The sequence below is a fragment of the Pelophylax lessonae genome, assembly GCF_965119305.1.
Source record: "Pelophylax lessonae genome assembly, chromosome: 3".
Classification (NCBI taxonomy): domain Eukaryota; kingdom Metazoa; phylum Chordata; class Amphibia; order Anura; family Ranidae; genus Pelophylax; species Pelophylax lessonae.
In genome coordinates, this window is record NC_138770.1 from 279,619,375 (window position 1) to 279,643,809 (window position 24,435).

At 43.8% G+C, this 24,435-nt stretch overlaps 1 protein-coding gene across 1 annotated transcript in view; it reads right to left on the minus strand.

Moving 5' to 3' along the window:
• Positions 1-10,029: 10,029 nt before the first annotated feature.
• The window catches only part of CCDC39 (coiled-coil domain 39 molecular ruler complex subunit), a 70,799-nt gene continuing 56,393 nt past the window's right edge, over positions 10,030-24,435 (minus strand). The window contains exons 18-20 of the mRNA XM_082252578.1: positions 18,253-18,432; positions 12,089-12,165; positions 10,030-10,187 (exon numbers count right to left, since the gene is read on the minus strand). Coding sequence (XP_082108704.1) covers positions 10,031-10,187; positions 12,089-12,165; positions 18,253-18,432 — 414 coding nt within the window. The 3' untranslated portion in view covers position 10,030. The remainder of the gene's footprint in view (positions 10,188-12,088; positions 12,166-18,252; positions 18,433-24,435) is intronic.

Genomic DNA, 24,435 nt, shown 5'->3' on the forward strand with positions numbered 1-24,435 from the left:
AATGATTATTGCAGCGTGCCACAGCCTTGCCCCCAATGATTATTGCAGAGTGAGACAGCAATGCCCCCAATGATTATTGCAGAGTGCCACAGCCTTGCCCCCAATGATTATTGCAGAGTGAGACAGCAATGCCCCCAATGATTATTGCAGAGTGAGACAGCAATGCCCCCAATGATTATTGCAGAGTGCCACAGAAATGCCCCCAATGATTATTGCAGAGTGAGAAAGCAATGCCCCCAATGATTATTGCAGAGTGCCACAGCCTTGCCCCCAATGATTATTGCAGAGTGCCACAGCAATGCACCCAATGATTATTGCAGAGTGCCACAGCAATGCCCCCAATGATTATTGCAGAGTGCCACAGAAATGCCCCCAATGATTATTGCAGAGTGAGACAGCAATGCCCCCAATGATTATTGCAGAGTGAGACAGCCTTGCCCCCAATGATTATTGCAGAGTGCCACAGCAATGCCCCCAATGATTATTGCAGAGTGCCAGTAATGCCCCCAATGATTATTGCAGAGTGAGACAGCAATGCCCCCAATGATTATTGCAGAGTGCCACAGTAATGCCCCCAATGATTATTGCAGAGTGAGACAGCAATGCCCCCAATGATTATTGCAGAGTGCCAGCAATGCCCCCAATGATTATTGCAGAGTGCCAGCAATGCCCCCAATGATTATTGCAGAGTGCCACAGCCTTGCCCCCAATGATTATTGCAGAGTGAGACAGCAATGCCCCCAATGATTATTGCAGAGTGAGACAGCAATGCCCCCAATGATTATTGCAGAGTGCCACAGAAATGCCCCCAATGATTATTGCAGAGTGAGAAAGCAATGCCCCCAATGATTATTGCAGAGTGCCACAGCCTTGCCCCCAATGATTATTGCAGAGTGCCACAGCAATGCCCCCAATGATTATTGCAGAGTGCCACAGAAATGCCCCCAATGATTATTGCAGAGTGAGACAGCAATGCCCCCAATGATTATTGCAGAGTGAGACAGCCTTGCCCCCAATGATTATTGCAGAGTGCCACAGCAATGCCCCCAATGATTATTGCAGAGTGAGACAGCAATGCCCCCAATGATTATTGCAGAGTGAGACAGCCTTGCCCCCAATGATTATTGCAGAGTGCCACAGCAATGCCCCCAATGATTATTGCAGAGTGCCACAGCAATGCCCCCAATGATTATTGCAGAGTGCCAGTAATGCCCCCAATGATTATTGCAGAGTGAGACAGCAATGCCCCCAATGATTATTGCAGAGTGCCACAGTAATGCCCCCAATGATTATTGCAGAGTGAGACAGCAATGCCCCCAATGATTATTGCAGAGTGCCAGCAATGCCCCCAATGATTATTGCAGAGTGCCACAGCAATGCCCCCAATGATTATTGCAGAGTGCCACAGCATTTGCCCGCAATCATTGCAGAGTGCCAGCGTCGTCCCCCCCCCCCCCCCATGAGACCGGCTTACTTACCTCACGGACGGACGGTCATCACAGCAGCTTCTCATCGGTCCGCGGCTCCCTGCATCTTCTCAGTCCTCCCGCCGGCGCCTCCTCGACCAATGGCACGGCATTTGCCATTCGGCCAATCAGGAAGCGGGAGGACCCGCTCCCTGATTGGCCGGAGGAGGATCCATGTGACAATAGCGAATTTTCATTCGCTATTGTCACAGAATGGGCGGGCTCGGCTTCGGGACGCACTGTTCTGCTGCTCCCTGACCCTGGCCGCCAGCTTAGAGGGATCAGCCGGTTCTGCGAACCGGCTGATCCCATCCCACCACTGCCTGTGATTCCTCCGCTGTCAGCCTGGATCGGGGTGGCAACAGGGGTGGCAGGGACTTTTTCTGGGGTGTCAATTGACACCCCAGCTAACCCTCTGGCTCCGCCACTGCAGGAGATTGGAATCTCTGGCCCGTCATTCTTATACGGTTGCTGGCTCTATGCTGAAGCCTATTTTTGCTTCCATTATGGCAGCCCAGGCTATTGCGGATTGGACGCAGGTGCTCAGGCGCACCCTGGTGGCTGACTCTGCCACGCCGACAACTTTGGCTATGGTGGATCAGATTCATCAGGGTGTCATGTATTTGTGTGATGCGGACTTAGATATGGTCCCTTTGGCTGCGCGTCTTTCTAGTGTGGCGGTATTGAACCGTCGCCTGATATGGCTGAAATGTTGGTCTGTTGACCAATCTTCCCACAAGACTTTGGCTAATTTGCCCTACGCGGGATCGCGCCTTTTTGGCGAATCTTTGGATACTCTGATAAAGGGTATTTCTGGGGGTAAGAGCACTCTCTTGCCCCAATCTCACAAGAATAAGTTTGTTCGTGATAAGAAGAATGCCTCGTTTAGGCCCTCTCAGGGGTCCTTTCGTGCCTTTTGGTCGCACTATAAGGGCAAGCCCTTTAAGGACCAAGGCTCCCAGAAGAAGCCGTGCACGGGTAAGCAGAAGTCCGGCCAGTCCGGGTCCGCTGCCCATAACAATGCGACCTGCGGGCCCAGGGAGTGGTGGTTCTGGTGCCTCATCGGGACAGATTTCGGGGGTTCTATTCCAATCTGTTCACTGTGCCCAGAAAGGAGGGCAAGGTACGTCCGATTCTGGACTTAAAAGCTCTGAACCGCTTTGTGCGGGTTCGCAAGTTCCGCATGGAATCCCTGCGATCAGTGGTGGCTGCCCTGGTTCCGGGGGAATTCATGGCCTCCATCCACTTGAAGGATGCATACCTTCACATCCCCATTTTCGAGGGTCACCAGAGGTACCTTCGATTTGCCATTGCGGAGGATCATTATCAATTCGTGGCGTTGCCTTTTGGTCTCGCTTCGGCTCCGCGGGTTTTCACCAAGGTGCTTGCGCCGGTTCTAGCCTTATTGAGGGCCAAGGGCATTTTTGTCCTGGGGTATCTGGACGATATTCTGATTTGGTCCGCGACCAGTCAGGGCCTGGTGAACGACCTGTCCATCACGATGCAGTCTCTGCAGGAATTCGGTTGGACGATAAATTTTCCAAAGTCAACGTTGTGTCCGTCGGTTCGTCTTCCCTACCTGGGGATGATTCTGGACTCTGTTCACGCGAAGGTCTTCCTGCCGGGAGACAAGTTTCGGACACTTCAGTGCGAAGTCGGGTCCCTCAGGGACAATCAGTGCTCGTCCCTCCAGACGTGTATGAGGTGTCTGGGATTGATGGTTTCGGCTTTCGAGGCGATTCCCTTCGCCCAGTTTCACACATGGGAGCTTCAGGCGGAGGTCCTGGCCAAGTGGGACGGGCGTCCGCAATCTCTGGATCTGCGGCTGTCGTTGAGCCGTCTCACCTGCAGGGGTCTTTTGTGGTGGCTCCAGTCCCCGGCGGTGTCGAGGGGCAAGTCCTTTAGTCCTTTGTCATGGACGGTGATCACCACGGATGCCAGCCTGTCGGGCTGGGGTGGTGACCAGGGAACTTGGTCGGAGGAGGAATCCTCCCTTCCGATCAACATTCTGGAATTGCGAGCGATAAATCTCTGCCTTCTGCGTTGGACGGACAGGCTTCAGGGCCGTCCAGTTCGGGTACAGACGGACAATGCCACAGCGGTGGCCTACATCAACCACCAAGGGGGCACCAGGAGTGCCAGAGCGGCGCGGGAAGTAGCCGACATTCTGTCTTGGGCCGAGACGCACGTCCCGGCGATATCTGCAGTTCACATTCCGGAGGTGGAGAACTGGCAGGCGGATTATCTGAGTCGCCAGACCCTGGACCACGGAGAATGGTCCCTTCACCCGGATGTCTTCCAGATGTTGTGCGCGAAGTGGGGGTCCCCAGATGTGGACCTGTTCGCGTCTCGTCTAAACAACAAGGTGGAAAGGTTCGTGGCAAGGACGCGCGATCCTCGGGCAGACGCCTCAGACGCGTTAGTGGCGCCCTGGCATCAGTATCGCCTGATGTATGCCTTTCAACCGATTCAGCTGCTGTCCAGGCTCCTTCGCAGGTTGGCTTCGGAACCGCACACGGTGATTTTAGTGGCACCGGACTGGCCTCGCCGGTCTTGGTACGCAGACCTCGTGAATCTGGCGGTCGACGCTCCGTGGCGTCTGCCACTTCGAGAAGATCTCCTGTCTCAATGACCGATATTCCATCCTGCTTTACAGTCGCTGGCTTTAACGGCCTGGCTGTTGAAAGCCAGGTCCTGAAGGATAGGGGTCTTTCCCCTGAGGTCATTCCCACTTTGATCAAGGCTAGGAAGGCCTCTTCGGGGAAGATTTACTACCGTACTTGGAAGGCTTACTTTGCCTGGTGTGAGTCCAGGGGGTATTCCCCTCGCTCGTACTCGGTGTCGAGAGTGTTGGCTTTCCTTCAAACGGGCGTGGACCAGCGTTTGGCGTTGGCCACGATTAAGGGTCAGATTTCTGCACTGGCCGTTCTCTTTCAACGCCCTGTGGCGTCTAACTCTTTGGTTAGCACCTTTGTTCAAGGGGTGCGATATTTGGTCCCTCCTAGGAGGGAGCCTTTGCCTCCATGGGATTTGAACCTTGTTCTGTCCGTGTTGCAACATGCTCCTTTTGAAAAGATCAGGGAGATCTCGTTGTCTCTGTTGTCCAAGAAGGTTGCCTTCTTGGTGGCGATCACTTCGGCTCACAGGGTGTCGGAGCTGGCGGCCTTGTCCTGCAAATCTCCGTATTTGGTGATTCACTTGGATAAGGTGGTCTTGCGACCTAACCCGTCTTTTCTTCCGAAGAGGATCTCGGAATTTCACCTCAATGAGGATATTGTTCTGCCTTTGCTTTGCGCGAAGCCTAAGCATCCGAAGGAGGTGGCCTTGCATTCCTTGGATGTTGTTAGGGCGATCAGGGTTTACCTGTCATCGACTAAATCCTTTCGCAAGTCGGATTCTCTCTTTGTCCTTCCTGAGGGACCTCGGAAGGGCATGGCGGCGTCGGCTGCGACCATCGCCAAATGGATCAGACAGACGATTGTGCAAGCCTATGCTTTGAAGGGGAAGGTTCCTCCTTTTCCTGTGAAGGCGCACTCTACCAGGTCTCTGAGTACGTCTTGGGCCTATCGTCATCAGGCTTCTGCGGCCCAGGTGTGTAAGGCGGTCGTCCGTTCACACCTTCTCGAAATTTTACAAAGTTGATGTTCAGGCATCGGCAGATGCTTCCTTTGGCCGTAAAGTTCTTAGTGCGGCGGTGCCTTAGGGTCCCTTGTTTGGGCCCTTGGCTTTTGGGGTGTTTTTACCCCTAGGTTACTTGTTCTTTCCTGGGTTGTTGCTCCTGTTGAGCACGTTTCCCTGTTGCCCAGTTGGTTCTCTTACTTTGGTAAGGTTCCTTTCTCTGATGTGGGTACTGCGTTGCTTTAGGCACGGCTGCTTTTTTTCCACCCCTCATGTCTACACTGCTATGGGACGTCCCCATTAGTGACGAATATGAAGAGGCGGCGACTGTCGGAGGACGTAAGAGAAAACGGAATTTTTGTAAAATCTTACCTGTAAAAATTCCTTTCTCTGAGTCCTCCGACAGTCGCCGCCCCCGCCCCTCTTTTGGGGTTTGTTTATGTACTCTACTGCTATGCTACTGAAACTTGAGTTGGAAATGCAGGAAGCAGGGAGGTATTGACTGAGGGGACCACCCCCTGGGGGTGGGATATGCTAAAAGCTTTGATATTAATATATTCTGTTGCCTAGCTACTCCTACGGAGCAAAGGTCAATAACCCCATTAGTGACGAATATGAAGAGGCGGCGATTGTCGGAGGACTCAGAGAAAGGAATTTTACAGGTAAGATTTTACAAAAATTCCGTTTTACATTTTAGCAAAGGATGACTCAGAAAGTTTGAAAATAAAGGCTGCGTTCATATAGTAAAAAAAGGAAAAATCCATTAAAGCAGTAATAAAAAAAAATTGGTAAATTGCAGCTTACCAATTCTTAGATGTGGTGGCTGCATTAGGCCCCTTTCACATGGGCGATCCGATCAGGTCAGCCTATCATTTTTTTCAGGCAGACCTGCTTGGACCCTCCAGTCTCTTCTATGAAGCAGCGGATGTCTAATCTGATTCTGTCTGCTAAAAACAGACACATGGGGGACCTTTTGCCCATCTGTCTGGCGGATTGGATTGCATGGAAATGAACAGAGTGGGTTGTGTCAGTGTCCACTCTGCATAGCAGACTGGACACAGACCTGTCACCCGCCTGCTCAGCAGGGATCAATGGAGAGATCACCCCGCTAAGCAAGCGGATCACCCTTCACGAGATGCCCGTGTGAAAGGGCCTTAGTGTTCTCTTTTTTGTTTAGTTTTTTCCCTTTATCTTCACCTGGTGATCCTGCTAGTGAGTCTGTTATTTTTAAATGTCATTTAACACACCAACCTGTCCAGACAATGTAGCAATTAGAGGGTTGAGAAAAATAATTTAACACTGATGAGGGTGCTTACAAGATAGGCTAAGCAATAGCATGCAATGTCAAGCTGCTGCTGCCAAAGCCAGCAGAATATTAGCATGCATAAGGAAGGGGATATATTCCAGAGATAAAACTATAATCCTACCACTTTATAAAACTCTGGTCCGACCGCATCTGGAGTACTCTGTCCAGTTCTGGTCACCAATCCTTAGAAAGGATGTGCTGGAACTGGAAAGAGTCCAAAGAATGCCAACTAAGCTAATTAGGGGATTGGAGGACCTAAATTATGAGGAGCGCTTACAAGCACTTGATTTATCTCCCTAGAGAAGAGACGCCTGAGAGACATGATAGCGATTTACAAATACCTCAATGGTGATCTCAGCATAGAAAAAAAACTATTTAGTAGCAAGGAATGTAAAAGGACACAAGGCCATACAATGCGATTAGAGGAGAAGCGATTTAACCTTAGGCTATGTAAGGGGTTTTTTACAGTAAGGGCAATAAGATTGTGGAATTCTCTTCCACAAATAGTGGTAACTGCGGGGAGTATGCTTACTTTTAAAAGACTCTTGGACATACATCTCCAAGATCAAAACATTCAAGGGTATGAGAAATTAATACGTCCACACAAACCTACACAGGTTTAACTGGATGGACCGTTGTCTTTATTCAACCTCAACTACTATGTAACCATGTAACAATGGTTAAGCGTTTTTTCTAAAACATTTAGAAAAAAACAGTTTACTGCAACTGCCTATAACGTGTTAGCTGGAGTTCAGCTTCTATTTGATAGTCAAATCGATCTTATTCTGCTAGTACATCTAACGCTACCCTCTGCCCTGACTGACAGTGCTGCTGTCCAAAGGTGTCTGCTCTACAACTTCATCCAGAATGCATACACCCTAAGACAGGAAGTGTGTTACTAGCTGGATCACCCAATGAAATAAAATAAATAATGAACAAATGCAGCCACCACATCCTAAGATTGGTAAGCTGTAATATATTCAATTTCTTTTTCTGGGTAAAATATCACTTTAAATAGTTTGTGAAAGATGGCGGTATGTTTTCTTATTTTTAAAATACACATCAGGACAATTCAGTAAGCTATTTCAGACATCTGACTGGTATTGTGGATGCTGTCAGAAGTTATGAACCACCTTCATTAGAAATGCCAACATGTGTGCCTAATTCAAGTGGGCCATAGTGGTGACAAGTTTTATGTTTGTCAGTATTGCTGGGACAGATTCAATAAGGATATCGCTATATAAGTTGCTGATCAGACCCTTGATAGTGGTGGTAATTGTGTGAACTTTTCTTCCAAGTTTGTAAAGAAATTATTAATACAGTATACTTTAATAAATAATATATAGCTCAAATGTAATGTTATAAATATATTATGAAATAACATTTACAAATACAATACAGGAGTGAATGCTTGTTGGTATATAATATAGTATTTATAAATTGAAATACACTTTGTAGACGTGCCACAGTTCTTTCAGAGTTGGGACGGATTCATCTACATTTTTACAGGTACAGTAGGTTGCACTGCCAAAAGACCATCTACAAAGTATCTACCACACTCTTCATGAATTTCCCTGGTATGTTTAGAGTGTGAATAACCCATAGCACTCCATGACATGTTTAAAAAAATGCAATGTAAATAATTGCATGTGTTTGATCACCCTGTTGGAACTTGCTCCTACATTGTGCTATAGTTCAAGGGCTCTTTCTTGTGTCTAACTTTTTGTATAGTCATTAAATTTAAGCCTATTTTGACTCTTAACCACTTGCTGACCAGCCATCGTACTTATACTGTGGAAGGTCGGCTCTGTCCCGCGTAACAACATACCTGTACCTCGTTTCGCGGGCCGCTGGGGGGGGGGGGCAGGCACCACCTGGCCAGAGGGAGAGCCAATCAGGGGGTCTGGCGCCCACAATGTCCACCAGGCACCCGCGATCGCTCCCCGTGGAGACAGAACAGCGGTCTGCCGTTGTAAACATGGCAGACCGCTGTTCTGTCAGCAATGAATACAGGGATCCTGTGTTCCTTCTATTTAGGAACACAGTTCTCTGTGTTTATTCAGCAAGCCCATCCCCCACACTGTTAGAAAGCACCCCCTAGGGACACATTTAACCCTTTGATCGCCCCTGGTGTTAACCCCTTCCCTGTCAGTGTCATTAGTACAGTAACATTGCATATTTTTAGCACTGATTACTGTAGTACTGTCACTGTTCCCCCCAAAAGTGTCACAAATGTCAGTTAGGTGTGTGATCTGTCTGCCGCAATGTTGCAGTCCCGCTAAAAATCGCTAATCGCCGCCATTACTAGTAAAAAAATAAATAAATGAATACAAATGAAATAAATGTTTCCCCTAGTTTGTAGACACTATAACTTTTGTGCAAACCAATCAATATACACTTAGTGTGATTTTTTTTTTTTTATTACCAAAAATATATTTCGCAGAATATATATTGGCCTAAAATGATGAAAAATTTGATTTAAAATTTTTTTTTATTGGAAATGTTTTATAGCAGAAAGTATGTGTGTGTGTGTGTGTATATATATATATATATATATATATATATATATATATATATATATATATATATATATATAATTTTTTTTATAGAATTGTCGCTCATTTTTTGTTTATAGCACAAAAAATAAGAATCGCAGAGGTGATCAAATACCACCAAAACAAAGCTCTATTTGTGGGGAAAAAAGGACATCAATATTATTTGGGTACAGCTTCTCATGAACATGCAATTGTCAGTTAAAATAACGCAGTGCTGTGTCTCAAAAAATGGCCTGGTCATTAAGGGAGTAAAATCTTCCAGTCCAGAAGTGGTTAAAGCAAACTTGTGTAGGCATGGTAAGGTGACTTCACCTTAGGGTCGCATGCATCTTCTGATGCAATCAACTTAGTTTAAGTTGCAGTGTTTTCCTGCAGTCTGAATAATGAGAATCTCTATAAGGCTTGGTTCACACTGGTGCAATGCGGGAACCCTGCATCGCACCCGACTCGCAGGCAGTTTACACTGCCAATTCCAAACTGCTGGGAGTGTCAATACAAAGTGAATGACACTCCCAGATCAGTTCGCATATCTCAGTGCGAACTGTCAATTTGGAGTGAACAGCCATGTGATCCGATTCTGGTGCGGACCAATAAAATTGTCTTGCACAAGTTTGGTCCAAATGCGATACAAATTCAGCCATACAATCTATTCGGCTGAAGTTGCATCGCACAGACATCGTATGTGATTTGCACAGCAGTGCGGTGCGAATCACATGCAATGTCTGACATCACTTCAGTGTGATCCAGCCCTAAAGCTAATTTAAAGCAGAAATTGCATGCTAACCCCGGGGTTTGCCTTTCTGATGGCTAGTGAGACCAGCTATCCCATTGATAGCCAATCGAAAGGTGGCAGGAGAGAGTAGGATATTTATGTATGCTCAATCACAACCTTCATTTTACCTGGTGGTCTTAGCTTACCATTCCCTAAGCCAAAGCCTTTGTTAATTTACTAATTACTGTTATATTCCATAATAATACAAAGAAAAGAACACGCAAACTGAAAAAAGATGCAGAATATTTAATGATCCCTGCTACCATTACAAAAGTTATCAACAAAGTTGCAGCACATTTTGTATTGTCCATTACTATTTCTGGCTTCTGTGAGTACTCCCCCTGCTAGATGACTTGTAACTGCGAGCGGATGAGGCACTTGAAGGAGGAGAGGCCATAGGTATCCCAATCTCAACCACTTTAACACGTGAGGAGGGGCCTGAGCTGGTCGAAGCTCTAGAAGAACTTGAACTACAAAAAAAGAAATATGATTTATAAGATGGCAGACTCAACATTAGAATAGTATAAATTTATTGATCATAATAACTGATTACTTGGACAAAATTCACAATATTAGCACACTGTAAAACCTTCAAACACTATGGCCATACACCAAAACTTTGTATTCAGTTGGGTATGTATATTTTCAGCACATTGTCTATACTTTGTTAAAATTTAATTACAGATACTTAAAGTAGAAGTCCAGGCTAGAGCTTAATATGCTTACAACATAGAGGTTCCCATGTACTCTTAAAAAGCAAGTGCTGGACCATACACAAGCCAGGTATCAGCAAGGAAGGGATGGCCAATAACCAGCTTAGTAGATGCACATACAGTTCCATTATGGGGTTCATTTACAAAGGTTTCCATGCAAGATTTGCACCTTTTTCTGATTGGTTTTAACTGGGGAAAAAAAGTGTGAAAGTTGCATGAATCTTAGGTGAAAACATGTAAAACAAATACTCATTGCAGGGAGTTTAACGTTCTATTTATTATATTTCTCTATTGTAATTACAGTGCTTTGCGAAAGTATTCGGCCCCCTTGAACTTTGCGACCTTTTGCACATTTCAGGCTTCAAACATAAAGATATAAAACTGTAATTTTTTTGTGAAGAATCAACAACAAGTGGGACACAATCATGAAGTGGAACGAAATTTATTGGATATTTCAAACTTTGTTAACAAATAAAAAACTGAAAAATTGGGCGTGCAAAATTATTCAGCCCCTTTACTTTCAGTGCAGCAAACTCTCTCCAGAAGTTCAGTGAGGATCTCTGAATGATCCAATGTTGACCTAAATGACTAATGATGATAAATAAAATCCACCTGTGTGTAATCAAGTCTCTGTATAAATGCACCTGCACTGTGATAGTCTCAGAGGTCCGTTTAAAGCGCAGAGAGCATCATGAAGAACAAGGAACACACCAGGCATCCAAGATACTGTTGTGGAGAAGTTTAAAGCCGGATTTGGATACAAAAAGATTTCCCAAGCTTTAAACATCCCAAGGAGCACTGTGCAAGCGATAATATTGAAATGGAAGGAGTATCAGACCAGTGCAAATCTACAAAGACCTGGCCGTCCCTCTAAACTTTCAGCTCATACAAGGAGAAGACTGATCGGAGATGCAGCCAAGAGACCCATGATCACTCTGGATGAACTGCAGAGATCTACAGCTGAGGTGGGAGACTGTCCGTAGGACAACAATCAGTCATATACTGCACAAATCTGGCCTTTATGGAAGAGTGGCAAGAAGAAAGCCATTCTTCACAAAAAATTACAGTTTTATATATTTATGTTTGAAGCCTGAAATGTGGCAAAAGGTCGCAAAGTTCAAGGAGGCCGAATACTTTCGCAAGGCACTGTACCTAAAAATGAAATGCATCAAAATGTATTTTTTTTTTTGCCAGAGTATGTGTATTATTAATGCGGAACCTATTGCAAGCAGATAATGGTTTCCTGTGCTGTTCTTAGCACAGACCAGGTTTCAGCAATTACCACAAGAAGAAGCATTATATGCATACATGGTCATAGACTGATTTTTTTTTCTTTTTAAACGTCATCTAAGTATACAATTATGTTCATTACATTTTGCACTGCAAAATTGTTTTATATGTGACAGCTGCCCAGTCACTGTTGTGTGCACACTTCATAAACAGGCACACTGAAATCAATACATTCAAGCACATTGAGTCCAGGGTACTTGGCACCTGTATACACTACATTTGATTTTAGCTCCAAGTTGTGCTGTACAATAAGAGCTGGAAATCAGTGGTACAGTACAGTAAAAAAATGTAAGCTATTTAGAATTTTGTATTTGATATTTAGACCTTAACACATCCTACTTCATTGAAAAGAGCTTTGAGTTCCTTACCGGACAGATGCAATGGAACTTCGTGATGAACCTGAACGTGAGCTTCCAGGAGTTGAAGATGGAATTTCTAAGCCAAACTGAAACAAATATTTAGTGTTGATTAAACTCAGTATGGTACTAAAAATATGAGAGATATACAGGCAACTATATTGTTTTGGGGTCAGCATAACAGGCAGAAGGACATCAGCAATGAAATGGGATTTTCTGCATCTTCCTCATGACAAATTTACTTTAGGGGCCCATTTAAACCTGCGTTTTACTGTCAGCTATGATGTGTAATTTTTCCACATGCAGTCCCTGTTGCTGTTTTGTCATATTAGCAGCAATGAGTTTATTCAATGAACTAGTGTATAGTATACTATACATCATACACAAGTGTGACATCTATTCAGACCTTCAGCTGGATTGGTTTCCTCAGACTTGGTTTTAATATCTATATTTCCTTTAGTGGCTAATTTTGTTATTACCAAGAGCGTACAGAAAATACACTTTATCTCAAAGTATGCCAAAGCTAGACAGTTAATTTGAACCTATTCAGTTAGCTGTTTCCATACTTTTGTTGCATTGTATAGTTCTGATAAAGATTCACTTGCAAAGTAAAAACTGCACAGCAATGCAAGCTATAGATCAGGGTTAGGCAGCCTTAGGCCCCTTTCACACAGGCGGACAGTTCAGATCCGCCTGTTCGTTTTTTTGGCGGATCTGAACGGTCCCCCCATGCATCCCTATGGGGCATCGGATGTCAGCGGAGACATGTCCGCTGACATCCGATCCGTCGAATCTGGACGGATGGAAACCCTATTTTCCATCTGTCCAGCGGATCGGATGAGAACGGAACGATGGTCCGTTCCCATCCGATTTCCCCATAGAGATGTATGGGGAACTGACAGCTGTGTCTCCGCACACAGCGCGGAGAACAGCTGTCATCCTCCTGCTCAGCGGTGGATCGATCCCCGCTGAGAAAAACGGAGTCCGTCCGACAGACACATTGTGTGAAAGAGCCCTTAAAGAGGTGGAGATCTATCTGAACAACATGGAAGAGGTAAAAAATCACCTGGCATAATGTCGCCTTCGCACACCTGATTTAAGCCTCTAATTGCTGTACTACCGTGTCGCAATCACATGCATTTTAAGGCATGCATGGGTTTAAGTCGGCTGATGAGGAGGCAACATATTACCTCCTCACCAACTGTTAAACACACTCGGATAGCTTTTTCAGGCGTATAACTCCTGCTGCGGTTGCAACATGTGTACACTGCTAGCCACTGCAGCTAAAGGGGTTGCTGTGGGGTGAAGAATAAAAATATATCTTACTTAACTATGGGGTTTTACCACCCTCCAAACTGCACATGTAAATTAACCCTTGCTGTTCTGAGCCCCTATGAACCTGCTTTCACACTGATGTGCTGTGGTTTACCCAGATCATAGGTGTAGCACAATGCATTTGCAACTTTCCTGGGCTAGCTGTGCTTTGCCATAGACTATTATATTCTGCAGATGTGGTGCACTTTCTGAAAGCACACCAAAACTCCTGCATTCAGAAAGTGTACCAAACCCACAGGACATACAGTAATAGAAGTCTATGGTTAAGCACAGCAAACCCACAGGAAAGCTGCAGGTGCACTGCACCCACTGTGGGGGCTCTTCTTTCCTGCTGCTGGCACCACTCTGGAGATCACTAGCCAGGACAAGAAGTGGAGTACAGTTGGTATCACGCCCCATGGGACTAAAGCCAGCACTACAGAGGAGGCATCAGCTTATGCAGCTCTTGCTCCCTACTACAGCTCCAACTTTACAAGTAGTCCCTCTGCATTGCACTCTGTTTGATGCTCTGGAATGGCAGGTCACCAAGATCTACCAGTCACCTGTCTGCGATCTACAGGTTGCTGACCCCCACCATAGATGATTCCATTTTCTTTCCTGCAACCACACAGCACTATTGTGTTCTGCCTGCTGGGGGCACAGGTAGCCTACCTGGCCAGCAGAACGAGTTTACTGCTAGCGGCTATAGTCGCAGGCAGTGATCGCATCCAAAAGATCAAACAGGCTGGTTCTTCTGAAGTCAATCAATGGATCGACTTGCCAATACATGGTTCGAATTGAGTCCCTGCCTGCTGAACCAGCCAAAGATTTGATCCATGTATTTCCGGCTTAAGTGATTCAGCAGTGCTTAGTTGAGGGGTGTGCATTGAATAAAAGCATGTCAGCTACCTTTGCTTATCTCTAAAATAAAAAATTAAATTTAAAAAAATAAGCCAGTCTAGGATAACCCCTTCTACTCCCAGCAAACCTCTTTTTTATTTTCCTACTGTACTAGCTTTTACCTTAGATTTTTTTTCAAGACTGCTACGTGACTGCTTAAGCTGATCTATACAAGCCAGCTATCCAGTTGGCCTTTCCTCATAATAGCTTTGGAGTTACCTACTTGGACCCTTCTGTACAGGACACTGCTGGGCTAGCAGAGAAGTGATCTTCAGGCCCCATGCTTTCTGCTCTGGATAACATCATTAAGAATGCCACAGGACGCAAGAGCAATCCTCTTCAGCCAAAAAAACCCAAGGCTAAGTCTTGGAAAGCTAATTTATGACTGAAGGTAAAAATAACGTCTTTTTTGTTACTTCACAGCCACAAACTCCAAACCCAGACCCAAGTGTAGCCCCCAATCTACCTGTGAGACTTGGAACCCCAAGTTTTCTAAAGCCTTTAGACAAGTCTTTTTACGCAGGAGAGTGGACCCCCATTCTCCAAAGTGGGAGTCATCTGTTAGCTTTTGCAGACACTTGACAGATTGCATCTCTGATTCTTAGGTGCAGGAGGTGGTTTCCAGGGGTTATAAGCTAGATTTGTACTCCCAGCCCCATCCCCAGTTCGTCACTTGCAATCTGTTTGTGACTTTCCAAAGATTAGCAGGTCTCCATAAAGTTCTAGCAGTTCTTTGGGAACAGGGTTCCATTTTCCCATTCCCCATGGCAAAACCATTGAAGCGCAAAAAGGAAAATTGATTTAACTGTTTCCCAAAACAGTTACATTCAAGTCATGCCATTGATGAGAACTGTCACATTTGCTTTAACTCTCAAAGGAATTATCAAGCCATCAAATGGCTGGTATCATAACTGACCACATTTGCGGCACTATGGCAATTGAACATCAAACAAAAACCAAGATGGCAGCTTCCTTGGCTGTAAAGTGTAAGAGGGTTTAGTTTTGCTTTCAGGGGGGTTCTTCCAACTGTTTACAGTTCCCAAACCTAAAGAGGGAAACCACCCTATCTTGGATCTCAGGGACCCAAATGTCTTCATTCAGGCCCAGAAATTATGCATATAATTCACCAGGCCTGAAACTTGAATACACAGTTAAAAGCCTGAAATACATTTGCTTATGTGCAAAAAAACAATCAAATAAAAACACTTGAAATCTCCCAAAAATTGGCTTAGGCTTCATGTACACTGGAGGTTTGGAAACCTCTTCTGGATGCTGGAAATTGACAGCTAGGAAACGAAGTTGAAAAACATCTGTTTGAGCACTTTTACATGCCGCGTTTACCAGGGTTCATCAGCGTTTTAGGTTACCAACGTTTTTGCAGATAACCGTTTTTACTGATCCCATATTCCTAAAAGAGTCCTTCTTTCTTTCTTTCTTTCCCCTATTGCAAATGGTCAGCAATGTTTTCCTATACCAATAGCCTATAGACGAAAACACCTAAACATTTATACTGGGTTTAGACACATTTGCAAGCTGTTAGAATCATTTGGCATTTCAAATGCCTATAAACTTCTATCCTAAATGCATTTTTTTGCTTTCAAGAAAATGCCTCAACCCAACTGCCTCTAAAGAAAAAAAGAAGAAAAAAAAATCAGTGCACATGGACAGATAAGATAACATACAGGAGAGTTCGGGGGCTGCTAAAAAAAAAAAAAAAAAAACACGCCCAGCTGCTCCTAAACATCTGTTTATCAACAGCAGTGTACATGAGGCCTTAGTTGTGAATCCAGCCTACTGACTTCTTTCTTTTCTTTGACTAAACTTTCTTGTAGATTGTATTTCGTCATTTTTATTGTCACTATTAATATTGGTTTTAGTTGGCTATTGTAAAAAAAGAAAATGTAATAGATGTGTTCTACATTTATAAGGGAGCAGCACCATATGGAATTTGATTTATATGCATTTAAACACTTTTATTTTTTTATTCATTTATGATTTTGTATACGGTATATGGTTGAGGGACCTTACTATTGCTCACTCTAGAATAAACATTGGTGTGAGCTGCGTGTGCATATCTACTGTCATTCATATTCGAGTAAACTTTGAGCAAGTTATCCCTCACAAATACACTGAACTAAATTATAAACGCAACACTTTTGTTTTTGCCCCCATTTTTCATGAGCTGAACTCAAAGATCTGAGAATTTTTCTAAGTACACAAAAGGCCTATTTCTCTCAAATATTGTTCACAAATCTGTCTAAATCTGTGTTAGTGAGCACTTCTCCTTTGCCAGGATAATCCATCCACCTCACAGGTGTGGCATATCAAGATGCTAATTAGACAGCATGATTATTGCACAGGTGTGACTTAGGCTGGCAACAATAAAAAGCTATTCTAAAATGTTCAGTTTTACTGTATGGGGGGGGGGGGGGGTCCGAAAACGAGTCAGTATCTGGTGTAAACACCATTTGCCTCACGCAGTGCAACACATCTCATTCGCATAGAGTTGATCAGGTTGTTGATTGTGGCCTGTGGAATGTTGGTCCACTCCTCTTCAATGGCTGTGTGAAGTTGCTGGATATCGGCAGGACCTAGAACACGCTGTCGTAGACGCTGATACAGAGCATCTCAAACATGCTCAATGGGTGACATGTCCGGTGAGTATGCTGGCCATGCAAGAACTGGGATGTTTTCAGCTTCCAGGAATTGTGTAAAGATCCTTGCAACATGGGGCTGTGCATTAGCATGCTGCAACATGAGGTGATGGTCGTGGATAAATGGCACAACAATGGGCCTCAGGATCTCATCACAGTATCTCTGTGCATTCAAAATGCCATTAATAAAATGCACCTGTGTTCGTTGTCCATAACATGCGCCTGCCCATACCATTACCCCCCCGCCACCATGGGCCACTCAATCCACAACATTGACATCAGCAAACCGTTCACCCACACAATACCATACACACTGTCTACCATCTGCCCTGTAGGGTGAAAACCAGGATTCATCCGTCAAGAGGAAACCTCTACAAAGTGCCAGATGCCATCGAATGTGAGCATTTGCCAACTCAAGTTGGTTACGATGACGAACTGCGGTCAGGTCGAGGCCCCTGATGAGGACAACGAGCATGCAGATGAGCTTCCCTGAGATGGGTTCTGACAGTTTGTGCAGAAATTCCTTGGTTATGCAAACCGATTGTTGCAGCAGCTTTCCGGGTGGCTGGTCTCAGATGATCTTGGAGGTGAAGATGCTGGATGTGGAGGTCCTAGGCTGGTGTGGTTACACGTGGTCTGTGGTTGTGAGGCCGGTTAGATGTACTGCCAAATTCTCTGAAACTCCTTTGAAGACCGCTTATGGTAGAGAAATGAACATTCAATTCATCGGCAACAGCTCTGGTGGACATTCCTGCAGTCAGCATGCCAATTGCACGCTCCCTCAAAATTTGCAACATCCGTGGCATTGTGCTGTGTGATACAACTGCACATTTTATTGTGGCCAGCCTAAGCCACACTTTACAATAATCATGCTGTCTAATCACCATCTTGATATGCCACACCTGTGACACCTAATACAGATTTAGACAGATTTGTGAACAATATTTGAGAGCAATAGGCCTTTTGTGTACATAGAAAAAGTCTTAGATCCTTAAGTTCAGCTCATGAAAAATAGGGGGAAAAATAAAAGTGTTGCGTTTATAATTTTGTTCAGTGTATTTATAGGATCAACAGACATGCCTCTGGCCAGCTGGATCACCCTATGACCACATAGCCCCACTTCTAAGAACGCATTCTGCTACTCTGTTACATTTTCACTGGGGAAATTCTGTGCACACAGATTAGAACCTCATGTCCTATAGCAGATATACAAGTGGAGGAAAGTGACATAAAGACATTAGATACCAATTGCATTAGGTGCTAAAGGTGTAAGCCCGCTAGGTCAGATGTTTTACAAAACTTGCAAACCTGTTGAAAATACATCTGCAGTGGCACTGCCAGCTCAGGATTGTGCTCCATTGCTTGAACCAGCATCTTGTTGACAGATCTGTTGAATTCTCGCAGATCCCGTACATTAATATCTTTTTCATGATCAGTTTCTCCTTTGCTTTTCTTGGCCAAACGGATTTCTTTCACCAATTTTGAGCACTGTGAGCAAATAATGCAAGTAAATAAATGTTAGTTAAAAAGCTTAGTTAAGAGAGTTATCCTCTTACCCTGCTTTAATATCTACTGTTTAAAAATTATGTTTTGTCACTTCTCATCTCAGTTTCATACGATAACTTAAGAAAGGAATTGGGCAACTTCAGATAGCCTTCTGTCCTAATTGGTATTAGGAAGGTCTGACCAACCTGTGACCAGAAAAAAAGTTAGAGATCCAATTTCTCTTTTTTATTCATTTCAGCAATGTAAGATTTTCTTTTGCATAACATACTGCATTTTGACTAAGTTGCAGGTCTCCACAAAACTTTGCATTAATGCATGAATCTTGTGTAAAAGCATTTATAAACAGAACCTTAGTGCTTAGGATTGCTTTAATTCTGAGGCTGATTTTCTGGTTATGGAAATGTTGATGGACTGGTTAGATTGGTCAGCCCTCATTGTATGTTGATTTTTTTTTTAATGTAACCTCTACCTGAATGTGTAACGTATACATAAAACAGCAAGAGCATTTCAACAGCAACAACAGTTCAATGCAGCAAGACATTACATGGTACTCCCAGCATACTGACCAAGATGCCACCGACAGCTTTCGGTCAAGGCTTCTGATTTAGAATCAGCAAGATAGGCTCCTGATCATGTGACTACTGTCAGAGCCAATGCCCTTCTGGGGATTGAAGCCTAGTCAAAGGGCCAAAGAGGTTAAACAACATTACAGTTTGAATGAGAAAGGGTATTTGGAATATTATTGCCAATATCTGCTATTTGCATCTTTGAGAACTTAAAGCTGTGTGATTACATTTTTATTGCATACTTACATTGGGCAAGCTTGGCCCAATGTAAGTACTTTATATATTCGTGATCTTATCAGTCTCTGTGTATGCTGTTAATACCTGTACTAGCCCAAGCTATCAAAGTGACGGCTTGATCTCCTGGGTTCCACACCAAGCGGCTGCCCTTCTGTATAATGAACACAGAGAGTAGGTTGCTTGGCAAGGCCAACTTACAGAAAATGCCATGCATTTTTCTCAATAAATGCCAAGCATTCTCTGGTTGAATGAGGTGAAGAGAGGAGCGGTGGCATCATGATGTTCACCCTGTCAGTGTCCCTCCCTTCTAGATTGTAAGCTCTATGAGCAGGGCCCTCTAGTTCCTCCTGTATTGAACTGTATTGTAACTGTATTGTCTTCCCTCAAATTGTAAAGCGCTGCGCAAACTGTTGGCGCTATATAAATCCTGTATAATAATAATAATAACTATCCTAACTTCCACTTTTGATGCACAGCTTGGTGGTCTGCTAAATGAAGTTGAAAAATAACAGCGGGATGGACAGGTAAAAAAAGTTATAAATGAATTTTCATGGTCAGTGAAATATTGTTTACGACCTACATCCAATAAGCAATTTCCATTCTAATCAAGACTAACTGTATAATAATAGCAGCTACTCCCTTTGTTCCCCTCCCAGTTACTTTGATTGGAATAAATTGGAAACATAGTTGGATTCCTAACACCTAAACAAAGTATGTATAGTGCTTTTTTTCATGTGAATTGAAGCATGCATGCAGGGCTAGATTTCACCTTTGGCACTGTAGGCATGTGCCTACAGGCGCCCTTCCTAGAGGGACACCCGCCTGTATGAGTGTTTTTTTTTTTTTTTTCAACCCCTTTGTTGCCAGGTCTGTACATCGTACAGACCTGACAGCAGGGGGTTTCACACACAACCTAGTGGCTGCAGCCATCAGGATTATGTGTAAAACTGACAGGCAGAAGTATTGAGGCTGTGTATAATGTCACTTCCAGGTAACCCTGTCACATTCCCCAACTAGCAGAGCCGGGAAGGGATGTATTGCAATGCGATCTGCATTGCAATACATTCAGTGGAGCCAAAAGAGGAGGCATGCAGGGTCTTTTACACCCTGCATGGTCTCGTTAAAGAGAACCTGTCACCTAAAAATCATCAGTCCTTTTGCCCCTATGTGATGAAAAAAAAAGTTCAGCAAGTTATAAGTTATACCCAAGCACATAAAATATCCCCTTACACACGTACGTACATAAATGCATGCGTCGGGGGCACCTACACCTGAAAATGATTGTGATACACGTTACCTATCGCCACGCATGCCAGAGTGAGAGCAATATTTCTAGTACCAGACCGATTCCATAACACCAAACTTATGACCTATAGGGAGCTTTGTGAAGCATCGCCTATAGAAAATATCGGGTACTCAAGTATGTCACCATTTCACAGGCGCCCACAAATTTAAGGTTTGACATGTTGGGTATCTGTCCACTTGGTGCAACTTCATCTTTTATATGTTACCAAAAATCTGGATGGTTTATTGCGTTTGTTTGCACTAAAATCTACTTTAGTGTGTTTTTTACTGAAATTTTGCATTTCCTAGACCTTTGCAGTAATTTATGAAGAAAAAAAGTCAGTCTTACTGTCTCTCTTTTGGGGAGGAGGGGATTCAGAATTCTCTGCCTATAGGCTTCTGAGTTGTAAATCTGGCCCTGCATGTCTGTTTGATCTGCCTATCAGATTAATGCAGTAATGGCAATCCTTGGCACCCCAGATGTTTGGAATTACATTTCCCAATTCCCATGATTCTCAACCATACTGCAAAGTGCATAAGCATCATGGGAAATGGGTGCCAAGGTTCACCATCACTGGGTTAATGCAATGTAGCAGAACTGACAGATGTTGATTTACAAAGACTAGAAAGAGCAAAATATGATGCAGCTCTGCATAGAAACCAATCAGCTTCCAGGATTTTTTTGTTAAAGTTTAATTGAACATGATGAAGTTAGAAGCTGATTGGCTACCATGCACAGCTGCACCAAACTTTGCACTCTACACTTTTAGTAAATCAACCCTACCGTGTCAATGCTGGATTCGCTGTCGCACGCTCAGTAGCAAGATTAGAAGTAGGGCAAGATGTAGATTGTTACAACATGCATTTTGGTATAAATAGATACAAGACATGTTCCCAGTTCAAGTATCAACTTGTAACAAGTCCTTCAGGAAACAAGGAGTTTAATCTGCTGTGAACCGCATTTGCGATCCTCTGGATTTCATAGCACCCTTTACCATTCATGGTAAGATACTTCTGAAGCCCCGTACACACGTACCGATCGTCGGCCGAACGATCGGCCGTCTTTTGTCCCCGGGCTGTTGTGTCCGCTGAAAAGTGCAAAAGACTGCACACGAATTTTGTCGGCCAACAACAGCCGACTGCAGAAGTGATGTCATGTGATGGTTAACTTTCCCTGTGTTTTTTCTTTTCTGAGCATGCCCAGTCTTGCAAATCTGCTGTCTGACGGCCGAAATCTGTACTGACTGGCGAACAATCGGCCGTTCTGGTGTCGGCATACAAAAATTTTAATGCTTGCACGACAGATTCTGTTCGGCCGAAAGTGCGCTGTCGGAAGCATCATACTAACAAGCCGAAAATCGGCGATCAGTCGTCGGCCGAATCTTTTCGGCCGACAATCTGCACGTGTGTACGGGCCTTAAGACAGTTTACTTTTGAAAACACAAATTGGGAAACTATTACCTAGAGAGAAACAACAAAGATGGGAATCATGGAAAGAGTCTCTGAAAGCACTAGAGCAACTTCATATACTGCATTCCTACATTTCTGCATCCCTAACAAGTGCCACCATAAGACACATCCATGTTTCTCTGATGCTACCATTGAAACAATAGCTGTGGTAGCCTACCTCAAAGTTAAAGATCCAAGAGACAAAGTAAATGTTGGTTTTGTACCCATAAGGCCAAGCTGACGCCAAAACCAGCACATAATACTGCAAGGCTTGAAATCTGTGCAGCCGTGTTAGCTGTTGAAATTGCTGAGCATATAAAAAGTGAAACAGGCTTTTTTCACTTTTACACAGACAGAAATATAGTGTTGGATACATACACAGCGAAACAACAGTTCTATGTGTATGTCTGTAACAGAGTAGAACGCATCAGTAGGTTCTCCAATCACAATCAATGGCATTATGTGCCTTCAGACCTTAACCCAGCTGACTGCGGCCCTGTGCAGTTCCAGCCACTGCATTTCTGGACTTCTCATGGTCATCTCTACCTGACTTCTTGAATGATGACTCCATCAAAATTCACACTGACGTTACATTTGAATTGGTTGATCCTGAGTCTGACAAGGAAATCAGAGCTAATACTGTTATACTCAACACATCTGTGAAGTCAAAGACGAGTCTGAGTCCTGACCTTTTTGAATGCTTTTAAAAGTGGTCTTCTGTTGTACAGGCTATTACATGACTTATCCATGTTGCTGCCTTCCTCTCTGAAGAACCTGATTTAAAGTAAGGTAAGAAGGACTGGCGCATGATGCTGCCTTCCCCTCTGAAGACTCTGAACTGTCTTCTGTAAGATCTTTACAGAAACCAGAAATGACTTTACAAGTTTTACAGCATTTTAATGTTCGCATTATTTTTCTTGTTCTCCCTTTTCTTCTTTTTCAGGTATTCCTGGGTTAGGGTTTTCACTTGCAATGTTTGGACTTGACTCTCAATTATTTTTAATATTTAAAATCATAGATTTCAACAGAGAGTATCATGCTACACATGCATTGTCTGTTTGACTAATCATTTTTTCCCTACCTCACTCAGTAGCTACAGAATGCTCTTTGTATTTAGTCTCACCCTTCTTCACGCTTTAGTCTCCATTCACCACATGTACTGTACATTAAACACTATGAATTTGTTAACCTATCTGATTGTTTATCTGTCAGGACTTGCAAAAGTTTTCAGTCAAAACTTTCTACGATCTGCAATATGTCATTTAGATTGGGTTGCTGTCTGTCAATTCTACTGAGATTATAAATTATAGCTATCATGCCACAACTGGATCAGTTATAGAGATCACATTTGCAGTGCTTTGATTGAAGAGGCAGAACAGAAGCCATAGCTTGATACATATCAGTACCGGATATACTGTAAAAGTGCAGTAACCGTTAACATCAGCTTTGATAACAGGTAATATATTGTTTTAATATCTGCTAATATATAGCATTATAGTCATCATATATACCCATATATAGAAATGTATTAAATCGCATAACATTTTTTTTGACTTCTTTTACCACTTTACCCATGTTCCAAGTCTGGTATAGCATTTGGAATAAAAAATGATTAATATTTTAAAATGGTAAAATTATAGAATTTATAGTTATCGCTGAGGAAGTCCCTCCCCTTATGGGACGTCACGCATGCGGAAGGGAGGAACCGTGACATCACCCGCCGTCTCACGGAGCCGCTCGAGGAAGTGTATGACTGTTACATTCAGCAAGAGAGGATGTGATGTGCCTGCTGTATGCAGTTATTAAGTAAGAGGCTTTCTTATGTTTTTAATTAAGAAATGTGTTAGACATACTTCACTATGTGCGATCCCTTTCTTTTCTTTGAGTCACACCACTAAGAGAGCAAGGTTTTGGATTGTCTGATCGGTATCCCCTGGAGGTATTTGGAGCAGCTGGGACCATCCCATCCATCCATTCTGCCAAAGGTGTTATCGTCAGTGTTCAGTTGTCTGACGAGACCAATCTCGCCACTGGGCATTGGAGAAGCCTGGTTGCTCGCCTCCTGCAATGTGACTATGGACCCTCTCATCAGCCCATGCTAAACGTAAACCCCATGGCATCTGTGTTTGTGGCATCTGAGCGCTGTTTTGATATGTTGAGCGCTCAGATCCAGGCTATCTGGGGATTGGTTGAATGTGGGGGTTCTGTTCAGTAGACTGGGAGTTATGCATTTTTGTGTCTTTTTGTGTTTCTTTAACCATGTGGCTAATGGAGTCTTGCCTCTATCCTGGAAGCTAAACCTTATTCCTGTAAACTGTAAAGCACAGGAAGTGCACTCCTAATATGGTCATTCCAGGAAGTCCAATGAGGAGACGGACTGTCTGAGGTGGCTCTCCATTCACCTATTGTCGGGTGTGCTAATGAACTTGCCTGCTGTCTGCTAAGAGAT